The sequence below is a fragment of the Lepidochelys kempii genome, chromosome 3, assembly GCF_965140285.1.
Source record: "Lepidochelys kempii isolate rLepKem1 chromosome 3, rLepKem1.hap1, whole genome shotgun sequence".
Lineage (NCBI taxonomy): Eukaryota > Metazoa > Chordata > Testudines > Cheloniidae > Lepidochelys > Lepidochelys kempii.
In genome coordinates, this window is record NC_136382.1 from 109,068,156 (window position 1) to 109,081,171 (window position 13,016).

The 13,016-nt window shown below is 39.2% G+C and overlaps 1 protein-coding gene across 2 annotated transcripts in view; it reads left to right on the forward strand.

Moving 5' to 3' along the window:
* Positions 1 to 13,016, forward strand: part of VTA1 (vesicle trafficking 1) — a 75,898-nt gene that overhangs the window by 42,567 nt on the left and 20,315 nt on the right. For both annotated transcript variants that reach the window (XM_073337486.1, XM_073337487.2), the window contains exons 6-7: positions 8,194 to 8,361; positions 11,251 to 11,331. In XM_073337486.1, the coding sequence (XP_073193587.1) occupies positions 8,194 to 8,361; positions 11,251 to 11,331 (249 nt within the window). The remainder of the gene's footprint in view (positions 1 to 8,193; positions 8,362 to 11,250; positions 11,332 to 13,016) is intronic.

A 13,016-nucleotide genomic window follows, 5' to 3' on the forward strand; every position in this document is an offset into this window, starting at 1 on the left:
ATTGCATCGCTGACCATCTTGAGTAATGGCCATTGATGAACCTATCCTCCATAAATTTATCTAAGTTTTTTTTTTTTTTAACCCAGTTATACTTTTGGCCTTCACAACATATCATGGCAATGGGTTCCACAGGTTGACTACGCGTGGTGTGAAGAAATACTTCCTAATGTTTGTTTTAAACCTGCTGCCAGTTAATTTCACTGGGTGAACCCTAGTTCTTATGTTATGTGAAGGGATAAATAACGCTTCCTTATTCACTTTCTCCACACCATTCATAATTTTACAGACTTCTATCAGTTCCCTACTTAGCTATCTCTTTTCTAAGATGAACAATCCCAGTCTTCTTAATCTGTCCTCAGATGGAAGCTCTTTCATACCCCTAATCGTTCTTGTTGCCTTTCTCTACTTTTTCCAATTCTAATGTATCTTTTTTTGACTGGGGCAACCAAGAACTGCACGCAGTATTCAAGGTGAGGGCATACCATAGATTTATATAAATGGCATTGTATTATCTGTCTTATTATATATCCCTTTCCTAATGGTTCCTAACATTCTGTTAGGTCTTTTTTGACAACCGCTGCACATTGAACAGATGTTTTCAGAGAACTATTCACAATGACTAAGATCTTTCTTGCATGGTAACAGCTAATTTAACCCCATCATTTTGTTTGGATAGTTGGGATTGTGTGTTCCAATGTGCACTATTTTGCACTTATCAGCATTGAATTATATCTGCCATTTTGTTGCTTCGTCCACCAGTTTTATGATATTCCTTTGTAATTCTTTGCAGTCAGCTTTGGATTTAACTTTCTTGAATAATATTGTATCATCTACAAATTTTACCACCTCACTGTTAATCCCCTTTTCTAGATCGTTTAAGAATGTGTTGAACAGCTCTGGTTTTAATACAGATCCTTGGGGGATCCTGCTGTTTACCTCTCTTTACTGTGAAAATTGACCATTTATTCTGACTTTTTTTCTGATCTTTTAACCAGTTACTGACCTATGAGAGGACCTTCTTGTTTATCCCATGACTGCTTACTTTGCTAAACAGCCTTTGGTGAGGGACCTTGTGAGAGACTTTCTGAAAGTCCAAGTACACTATATCCACTGGATCCCCTTTGTCCACATGCTTGTTCAAATCCACAGAATATTCTAATAGATTGGTGAGGCATGATGTTCCTAGACAAAAGCCATGTTGACTCTTGTAAAACATACCATGTTTATGTTTGTATCTGACAATTCTGTTGTTTAGTAAAGTTTCAACCAATTTGCCTGGTACTGCAGTTAGGCTTACTGGCCTGTAAATGCCAGGATTGCCTCTGGAGCCTTTTTAAAAAATCGGTATAACATTAGGTGTCATCCAGTCATCTGGTACTGAGGCTGATTTAAATGATAGATTACATACCGCAGTTAGTAGTTTTCCAATTTCATATTTGAGTTTCTTCAGAACTCTTGGGTGAATAACAGCTGATCCTGGTGATTTATTACTGTTTAATTTATCAATTTGTTCCAAAACCTCCTCTGGTGACACCTCAATCTGGGACAGTTCCTCAGATTTGTCACCTAAAAAGAATGGCTCAGGTTTGGGAATCTCCCTCATATCCTCTGTGGTGAAGACCAGTGCAAAGAATTCCTTTAGCATCTTTTCAACAGCTTATCTTCCTTGAGTGTCTTTTAGCACTTTTATTGTATAGTTGCCTCACTGAGTGTTTTGACAGTCTTCTTTCTTCTGATGTACTTAAACAAAATTTCTCTGTGTGTTTGTGTCTTTTGCTAGTCGCTCTTTGAATTCTTTTTTTGCCTGCCTAATTATACTTTTACACTTGACCTGCCAGAGGATTTGACTTCCATTTTTTAAATGATGCCTTTTGCTAGTTTGGTTAGCCATGGTGGCATTTTTTTGGCCCTCTTACTGTGTTTTGTTTTGTTTTTTGTTTGTTTGTTTATTTATTGGGGGGGTATACATATAGTTTGAGCCTCTATTATGGTATTTTTTAAAAAAGTTTCCAGGCATTTGACTCTTGTGACTGTTCCTTTTAATTTCCATTTAACTAGCTTCCTCATTTTTGTGTAGTTCCCCTTTTTGAAATTAAATGCTACTGTGGTGGATTTATACAGTATTTTCCCCCCTACAAGGATGTTAACTTTAATTCCATTATGGTTGCTGTGATTGGGCTGTTTGGCTATATTCACCTCTCGGACCAGATCCTGTGCACCACTTAGGACTAAATCAAGAATTGCCTCTCCTCGTTTGAGTGCTAGGACTATTTGCTCCAAGAAGCAATCATTAATTGTGTCTAGAAATGTTATGTCTCCATTCCAGCCTGAGGTGACATGTACCCAGCCAATATGGGAATAGTTGAAATCCCCCATTAATACTGGGTTTTCTGTTTTTGGAGCCTCTCTAATCTCCCTGAGCATTTCACAATCACCATCAGCTAGTCAGGAGGTTGGTAGTATATTCCTTCTGCTATACCCTTATTATTCAAGCATGGAATTTCTATTCACAGAGATTATGTGGTACTGTTGATTCATTTAACATTTTTGCTATATGTGACTCTGCTTTCTTTCACATTTAGTGCCACTCACTCACTAGAGCGACTTACTCTCATTCCTACATATTTTGTACCCTCATATTAATGTGTCCCATTAATTTTCTTTGTTCTGCCAAGTTCCTGTCATGCCGGTTATATCAATATCTTCATTTAATACCAGGCACTCAAGTTCACCCATCATAGTACTTAGAGTTCTAGCATTTGTATACAAGCGCTTATAAAATTGTGCTCCTCCACACCCCCTCCAGCCCTTAGTTTAAAAACTCTTCTACTACCTTTTTAATTTTATATGCCAGCAGTATAGTTCTGTTTTGGTTTAGGTAGAGCCCTTCCTGTATAGGCTCCTCCTTTCCTCAAAGATTCCCCAGTTCCTAGTAAACTTAAATCGCTCCTCTCAACTCCATTGTCTCATCCATGCATTGAGACCCTGCAGTTCTGCCTGTCTAACTAGCCCTGCTCATGGAACTGGGAGTATTTGAAAGAATACAGTCCAGAATCTCCATGGTAGCAATCAATTACCCAGCAGTCTAAATTTGACCTCCAGGACCTCTCTCCTATCTCTCCCTGTGTCATTGGTACCTACAAGTACCACAACCACTGGCTCCTCCCCAGCACTACACATAAATTTATCTAGATGTCTCGAGAGGTCCTTCACACGTGCAGGAAATTCACCATACAGTTCTCCTGGTCATCACAAAACCAACTATCTGTATTTCTAATAATCAAATCCCCCATTACTATTATTTGTCTCTTCCTAATAAGTTGGAGGGGTATCCTAAGTGCAAGAGTGTACCGTCACATCATCTGTAAGGAGGGTCCCAAGGATGGGCTCATTTTCCTCTGCTCCAGCTTGTTGTCCATCTTTCATCTTCCTCAACAGCACAGAGGCTGTCAGACTGGGAGTGGAACCACTCTACAATGTCCCTGAAAGTCTCATCTATATAGATTATAAAGGACTGTAATTTTTTGCTTCCTTCATTTTGGACAGGTAAAAATTTAAACATATGACATTGCAGAAAGGAAAGAATACTTTTCATGTTCTGGTGATTAATTTGATTGAGCTTGTGCATCTAATAAAAGAAGTTCATTTTATAAAAAGATGGCTTTGTTTAAGAGCACAAGATGAGTTTAGCTCATTGCATTACGAGTTTTCAATTTTAGAAAGTGTGTATTGGGGAGGGGTGGGACAGCTGGAATTGCTCTGCTTACTGTATGTAGGCTGTGTGCATATGGAGGCTAATTTTTCAGCAGTGAACATGCATGAAACTGTGCTTAATTTTCCACATACAAATTGAATATTTGCACATGCCCCAATAAATGAATATCCCTCTTTCTGGGGTGCTTTGTATATATATGTATCTTATTGGAGACTACCTATTATTATGTTTGCCCAAATTTTCCCATTTTAAGACCCTGGTTTCAGTTGCTTGTAATTTGGGCATGTACACACTACAAACGTAAGTGACCTATGTTGGCGCAACTTACAGCCACCACAGTAATTACTGCAATGGTTCATGTCCACACTGCCCTCCTTCTGTTGGTGGTGTACATCCTCACCAGGAGCACTTCCACTGACTTAAAAGGGGCAGTGTGGGGGACTGAGAGCCCAGGCTGTCTGCTCCATCCAAGTTGGGATCCTGGGCAGCAGGGTGGGAGGGAGCTGGGAGCCCATCAGGCAGCCCAGATGAGAGCAGGCAGCCCGGGCGACAACTTGGGTGGGAGCTGGAGCCGGGGGTGAGAGCAGGGAGCTTGGGCAGCAGCCTGGCTGAGAGCAGTGAGCCCAGGGACACTAACTGGAGCACCCCACCAATCCTGGGGGTGACAACGTAAGCTGTGAGCAGCCTTCCTGTCAATTTCATGGCTCCAGCATGGAGTCATGAACTTGAGAAGAATGACAGTCAACAACCAATGTAAGTAACCTGTAGTGTCTACACGGATGCTTCATTGCCCTAACTACACTGATGTAAGCCCTGTGCCTCTCATGGACGTGGAGATATGGTGGTGTAGTAGGGCACTTATATTAGTCAGAGCAAGGACTGTAGTGTGTACATTGACATAATTAAGTCGACATAAGCTCCCTTGCATCAACCTAAATCTGTAGTATAAACCAGGTCTTTGCAAAACTTTAACTATTTGGTTGAAATTTTCCGTGCTACTTGTCCTTCTCATGCTGAATTGTTCAGGATAATTTCAGCCAAAATGGTTCAGCTAGTTCTGAGAACAAGGTTATGGAAAAATACATTATTTTGTCTGTGTTAAAAAAATTCTGGTGACCTTTTCTTTGAAAAGCTGTAGTGCCCCATGTTTTGGATTGGGACTGCCAAAACTGCCCAAATTTGGCCAAGTTACAAGCCTTGTTTAAAAAAAAATAAAAATAAAAAAAATCACAATTCATACGTGCTTGGAGACTTGCTAGACCTTTGCAGCTAAATTCCCTGAAGATTCTGTGCACAATGAGCATGCTCCAGCCTGAGGCAAAGTAGGATTTTCCCCTCTGATTGCAGCTCTGGGCTGGGCCAGGAACTGGAACAGAGATCAGCAAGCCTGTCTTTCCTGAACTCTGTGACCCCCTGCTGGTCCAAGGCACCACAGAGAAGGAAACTTCCTTATATAACTGGAGTAGGCTGGAGTAGATTAGGACAGCAAGCCCTGGCGGGGCGGGGATACAGGGGGTGGGGGGGACTAGGATTAACTTGGTAATGAGACTTGGAGCTGGGATGGGAGGAGACTGGTGACATGATCTGTGGGGGGATGACTGGAGGCTGGGCGTGGGGAAGAGACAGATCAGATGTGGCACTGATTGAGTGGGGGAGCTGGGAGCGGAGGAGAGACTGGGACTGGTTAGGCAGTGAGAATGGGATTGGGATGAGTAGGAGATTAAAGGAAGAGAACAGATTGTCATCATTAAGGATGTTGAATGATGCTTAGCAGAATTGGATTCTATCCCTGTCTCTGCCACAGAATTCCTGTGTGATGCTGTGTCCTCTTTTTCTGGGTGTTCAACCTGAGTCCCTAATGCCTGAATTGTAGAAGTGTTGACACTTAGAGTTGCAGTTGAAGTCTATGGGAGTATGACAAACTGGGAATATGTCTTATTTCTTATGAATATCTGTTTCCTTATTCAGTTGTGTATTGCTGCCTGCCTTAATGCGTAGAGTTAAATCAAAGGAGGCTTTAAAGGGGTTGTTGAGAGGCCAAGTAGGAAAGGTAATGTAGTGACAGGATAAGACAGCCTCATAGGTACCTACCTTCAAGGAATTCAAGATAACAATGGCTGGGCCATCATTGGAGGAGAGAAGTTAGCTAGATGGCTCCATCCAGGTGAGAATGTTTTACCCTTCCCAAGACTAAACCGATAATCAAAGTTTTTTATTTGTGCTATACCTAGTCTTTTTCTACCTGTTTTAACACACCTTAGCTTTGCTCCTGTGAATGTTAGCCAGATTGCATTGCAGTGGTGGTGAACTAGCAAGAACTACAGAATAAAGGAAAATCTCTGCATCTTTAGGATTGTGTTTGCCTGCAAAAAATCTACCTTAAGTTTGTTGTAGAGGTCAGACATCTGTAGCAATGAATTACAAGATGCAGATGAGAAAAAATAATTTTTAGAAGGTAGAATAATTTTACGATGTTCTGTGCTTTTCTATTACATTTTGGAAACAATACTAGCCACTTTGTTTATAGCTTTCTCATAAAAATGCATTTTTATATGTTTAAACACTGGCAATATAGTGAATGCAACAGTGATGGCTTAAGTGTAAAATAATGCATTTATGAATAAACTTATACAAGTCACAAAGTATAATGACAGTATTAGACTTATTGACAAACACAGCCATCGGGCATATGGTGTTTTATTCCTTCTTATGTTTTCAACTGTATTTGAAGGTAGCAGTGAAAGACTACTAGGACTAACTTAGTTACAAAATTACCAGAAAAATCATTTTTATTGTAATTATATTTAAAATCAGATTAGAAAAGAACTTCATGGGATAGCTTTTCTTCTTGATGCACACATTTAAATCCCATACATATGATGCTCACCTCAGAAAAATATACATATACAAATTTTGATAGGGAGTTGAGAAGGCAGATAACTTTAAAAAAAAAAAGGGGGTTTTCCATGGAATGTATTTTTAGAGTTTTATACTTTTAAAGTAATGATATCTTAGTCTAAATCTAGTAATACGCTGATACAGATATTGTCAGTTTCAGCTATTCTACCTTTAGTCTTCTGTAGTAGTAAAGGATATTGTGAAAGGAAATAGAAAGTGGTATTTGTGTACTCTTTTTAATAAAGTTAGCTGTCCAACATGTAACTCATATTTTACCCTTTCTCTGTTTATTTCAAAAGCCTTAAGTGGGGCAAAATCTCAGTTCCATCAGTTGACTCTCCAGTTTTCATTACTAGACGCTAATATTTACATACTTGATCAGATCTTCTATAGCTGGAGACCAGAATGCACTTCGTAAAGAATTTTAAAATAACCAGTTTTTACACGATCTAAATACAACTCTATGCTCTTATGTTGTTTCCGCTGTCTGATGCACCAGCAGTTAACAAACACTGTTCCCAGAACTGTGCTTGTTCCTGCTGACCTTTCTAATCATGCAGATGCACACCTCCAATAAATGAAACAGAGCTTTGTTGGCTTGAGCGCCACTAGAAATCTAGGAACAGAAACAACTTCTTAATAAAATGGCACAGGTAGGATAAATTATGCTTGGTGCAGGTATGGCCATACTTAGCTGTCTAGATTGGATCTTTAAAGTTATATGCCAATTAGAAGCCAGGATATTTTTAAAGAGGTAACTATTAGCTTTGCACTAAATAGGCCAGCCATTCATATTCTAATGTAGGAAGTTCTGCAGGCAGGGCCATGGATCAGCTGACGAAATGTCTCATAAGCCCTCTTTAATATTACTTCCTTCCCAAATTTTCTCGTTTTTTTCTCTTTGCTTTCTTTTCATTTCTCATTTTAATCTTCTTAACATTTTCCTCACGAATATACATGCCATATAAAAGAGAGAGTGCCTTATACAGTGAAGTGTATTCATTCAAATATATTCATTACTACACACTGTTCGTACTCTTTGTCAAACTGTTTTTAATTCTGTATAATTTATATGCTAAATCTTAAGGATTCAGAAAAATAAAACCACAAGGTTGTACATATTCAGCCCAGTGATGACATGCATTCTCTTTCAAACATCTGTCTACAGCTCTATACATTAAGTATAAAGAAAAGGAGTACTTGTGGCACCTTAGAGACTAACCAATTTATTTGAGCATAAGCTTTCGTGAGCTACAGCTCACTTCATGCTCAGATAAATTGGTTAGTCTCTAAGGTGCCACAAGTACTCCTTTTCTTTTTGCGAATACAAACTAACACGGCTGTTACTCTGAAACCTACATTAAGTATGTGAGCTCCCAGAACTTATCCCATGATGCACTTATACTTCTATAGATCGTTATTTGATTTTTTTTTTGTTGTTGTTAAACCATTCATTTTATAACTTTATAAGACGTTATCCGATAAGGAAGTCAAGGCGGATTATTGTTGCAGAAATAAATGGTAGTTTATATGCTTGCTCAAAATAAGAATTAATAGAGCCCTTTTCTGTATCTTAACAGATGCTGAAAGTGAAGACGCTAGTTCATCTGCTCTACCTACCCAAGTATCTCGGCCATCATCATCTACATATGACGCAAACGTGCCAACTAGTAATTATACTGGCATACATATCCCACCTGGTGCACATGCTCCAGCCAACACTCCAGCTGAAGTACCTCATAGCACAGGTATGTCGCATTATATCCAAGAACACAGATTTACTTTTACTGTGAGGTGCTTTGCTATTCCATTGTAGCCTCCTTTCCAGTTATATGTAAAGTATAATAAGGCTGCAATATTGTATATGTGTTAGAACAGAGGCAACTTTTATAGTTAATACTTCATAAATTACCATGCTAATCCTCATGTTTTTGGACACTTGTGACTTTCTGAAACTTTCACTTGTTGGGCTGAAACTTTCTATAATTGGTCTCTGCTTGAAAGTGATTTTTATTAAAAGTTTGGCAAAATAGTGTTGGTCTTTGACTAGAGGGGATAGTGACAAGAATTTACTTTTCCCATTATTAACAAATATTTCATAGAATCATAGAATATCAGGGTTGGAAGGGACCTCAGGAGATCATCTAGTCCAACCCCCTGCTCAAAGCAGGGCCGATCCCCAATTAAATCATCCCAGCCAGGGCTTTGTCAAGCCTGACCTTAAAGACTTCTAAGGAAGGAGATTCCACCACCTCCCTAGGTAACGCATTCCAGTGTTTCACCACCGTCCTAGTGAAAAAGTTTTTCCTAATATCCAACCTAAATCTCCCCCACTGCAACTTGAGACCATTACTCCTTGTTCTGTCATCTGTCAACTTCTTTGTCTTTCTCTACATACTCCCATTGCAGCATGCATTGTTCCTCTGGTTGTGTCACCTGTGATTGGCTCTTTTTTAAGACTTTTCTTTTTTCACTCGGTTTCCATGTGCCTGGCTGTATCCACTCTTCTGTCCTTGATCATCTTGATCCAAGTGAAGTTATTGCAGCTTCCCATCAGACATCTCTAAAGCAAGCCCATTGTTCCTCTATGTCATCATTTGTTACCTGCAATTCTTCAGATTCATTGGACTGCTGGATTTTAAACTCCCTCCTTCCATGAAATATCATCTCTTTTCTTGTTAACTTGTCTTTTAGCTTGATTCTAACTGTTCCAATGGCAAGGTAGTGGTTACTTCCTGCGTCAGAATTTTTAAAAGATCTTGCATCCTGCAGTGATCATCTGTGCCATCTGTTTAGGCAGCGTTATCCAATTGTTTCTCAGCAATTCCATCATTTGACTTGCCTGGTAGTTTGTGTTTCCTGAGATGAGGGAAAAGTACTCCCACCAATGGCACAAGTTATACATGCTGCATATCTCAGTGAATCTTTTACCATTTTCTATCTGCCCCTCAATTCCATGTCTATGAAGTGATCAGATCCGAGGCTGCCATTACCACCTTGAGCATTCATATCACCCAGAACCAGAACTACATCATAAGCATAGACCTGGTCTGGTACATCTTGCAACTTGTTGTAGAATGCACCCTTTGCTTGTTCATTATGATCATTGGTAAGTGTGTAACACTGGATGGTAGTTACTTAGCATGATTTGTAACAAAACGTGCTCTTGTAATTCATGAGTTGACTGGTTCCCATTCTTGTAGAGCTTATGTGTTGCCTTTTGGTCAAGGACTATTCCAACTATCTCTTTAGGAGTATCATGAATAGAGTACCATGATACCAACTGAATTGATTTCAAAGTAACAGCCGTGTTAGTCTATATTCGCAAAAAGAAAATGAGTACTTGTGGCACCTTAGAGACTAACCAATTTATTTGAGCATAGTGAGCTGTAGCTCATGAAAGCTTATGCTCAAATAAATTGGTTAGTCTCTAAGGTGCCAGAAGTACTCCTTTTCTTTCAACTGAATTGAGTATTCCACATTCAGTCCATCTCATTTTCTCCCTCTGGGAATACCATTATTGAATTGAGTCTGACTCTTAATTACTTGACTCAGTTTCCCAGTGAACCCACATGGTTCTCACATTCCAATACCTAATTTTAGCGGTTAGGATCTCTTGTTTCAGGTGATGAACTCCTTAACAGGTTTCGTCTACCACCCTCAGACCTCCATTTGAACTCAGTGATTCCAAAAGGCTGAGGTCTCCTTCAAGCTGGCTTAACTGAGACAGACTCTCCTGTATCTGGGTTTTTCCATAACTACAACTTTTTTAGATAAACTGGTAGTTCATATGACTCTCAACCTTAGATCCATGAATCCTTATCCTATATGGGGTTCCTTCATCCACCATCCGAGACACACAACTGGTAGTTTAAGATGCCCCAGGAAAATGGCATGGTTGTAGGGTGATAAGGGGTTGTCTGCATGTGTTGGGGGGGAGTTGGTCTCACACAGAACTACCCTTATCTCAGGGATCAGAGAAAGATTTGAGATAGAGAAGTGCTGTCTCTCTCACTGAGAGCACAAGACTTCGGAGTGAGAATTGTATTTTCAAAGGAGCACAATCCCAGATAAAAAATGTTCCTTTTCATTATGCAACCATCATGTGGAACAACTTTTCTGTATCTCCTCATGTCTCAATCCTTAACTCTTCTTTTTGACCTGAAATTCTTAACCCTCTTTGAGAATACACATATGCTACTTCTATTCTCTCCTCCCCAACCCGTTTGCTTTCTCCTAGTTCCTTGTACTAATTTTCCCTAAAACTCTGAATCTGGTGACCACCTGTTCCCACTGGACCTTTTTTCACACCAACTTTTCCGTACCTGTTACTTCTATGAAATATTGTACTGAAATAGCTGTTCTTGAATGCGTCTTGATTTCGTCTTCATGAAAGGTGCTATTTAGAAATATTTAAACGTTCGTAGCCAACAAATTATTTTTCAGAAGTACTTTATAAATGTTTCTGAAGTTCTCCTAAAGTTTCCTTCAGTTATAATTATTTCCGATAAAAGCCAGTTCGGGATTGTTTACACTATATAAGTAACACAATTAAACCTCCTGTTAACAACTTGCTTTTTAAGTCTATAATTAAAAGTAACATAGTATAATTCCACTGTTGTTTTGCTGATTTGCAGGTGTAACAAGTAATACCATTCAACCCACTCCACAGAATATTCCAGCTGTAGATCCTTCTCTTTACAATGCTCAATCTGCAGGTAAGACAATGGCATTTATGTTTTTGCTTATGACTTATTTTGCACAAAAAATAGTTTAAGGAGAAACCGAATAAAATTTCAGTAATGTTGACAATTTATAAATAAAGAGTATTGCTGTTTGGAGGTAGGGACTGCCTTTCTGTGCTTGATGCCATCACTTAGCACATTCTGAGTGCTAATGAAATGCAAACAGTTTTTAAACTGTTGTTATTACCCTGATATATAACTCTTGGCTATTACCTCATTAAATCCCCTAGCTAATGAAAGCATGGTCTGTACTTAGAACAATGTTTCTGAAAAGCCCAGGTGCTGCAAAAGATAGAGTTGGGCGATTTAGGTAGGTAATACTCCTCCTCTGAATTGGTATTGAACTAATGAGCTATTATTGTGATAGGGACTCTGTGCTCCTATTTTTCAAATGAGTTTTAGAGCCAGCCAGTTCAGTAAAAATGATTATTCTTGTGGTGTGGCTAAATTCCATGTTGGGTAATCACGGAACATTCCACCTACCTAAAATGGCCCTCACAGGGTCAATTTAGGTTATTATTCAATTCCTTCCTAAAATAATCACACAAAAAAGACATTTCTGTAGCGTCTCTGCTGCAGAATACCTGTCATATTTCACACCAGAGACAGCACATGTCAGTTGTAAATAATCCCTGTATGAAATGAGCTAACTTAATATAATGCCTCCTGATTATGCCTGTATTTAATTATCAGTCACTTAGCCAAAGTTTGCTTTGAATCCAAAATATATATTGCCATCTGTCTGTGGTGTTATATTAGCACCCATTGCCATACTGTTTCTCTATTCATAAGTTGATTGTTCTCTCTGTATATACATATGAGCTAACCTTAGCAAGAAACCATACTCTGAGAAAGGTGTGGTCTGACTAGAAGCCAGAATCCTCCTAGCACTGACACTCCGTGAATGAGTCCATTAACCTTTCTGCCAGACTTTTCCATCTGTAAAAGTGAGGTAGTACCAAGACAGGTTATGTTGCTATGTAAAACTTAGTTATAGTTAGTGTTTCTGTGTGGCTGGTATAATTTTGATACTGTAACAGGCCAGTCCTTGCTTCCAGACAGCCCCCCAACCTGAAGCAAATACTCACCAGCAACCACACAACAGAACCACTAACCCAGGAACCTATCCTTGCAACAAAGCCCGTTGCCAGCTGTGTCCACATATCTAATCAGGGGACACCATTATAGGGCCTAATCACATCAGCCACATTATCAGAGGCTCGTTCACCTGCACATCTACCAATGTGATATATGCCATCATGTGCCAGCAATGCCCCTCTGCCATGTACATTGGCCAAACTGGACAGTCTCTACGTAAAAGAATAAATGGACACAAATCAGACTTCAAGAATTATAACATTCAAAAACCAGTCGGCAAACACTTCAATCTCTCTGGTCACTCAGTTACAGACCTAAAAGTCACAATATTACAAAAAAAAAAAAACTTCAAAAACAGACTCCAACAAGAGACTGCTGAATTGGAATTAATTTGCCAACTGAACACCATTAAATTAGGCTTGAATAAAGACTGGCAGTGGATGTGTCATTACACAAAACTAACATAAAACTATTTCCCCATGTTTATTTTCCCCCCTGCTGTTGCTCACATGTTCTTGTCAACTGCTGAAAATGGCCCATCTTGATTATCACGACAAAAG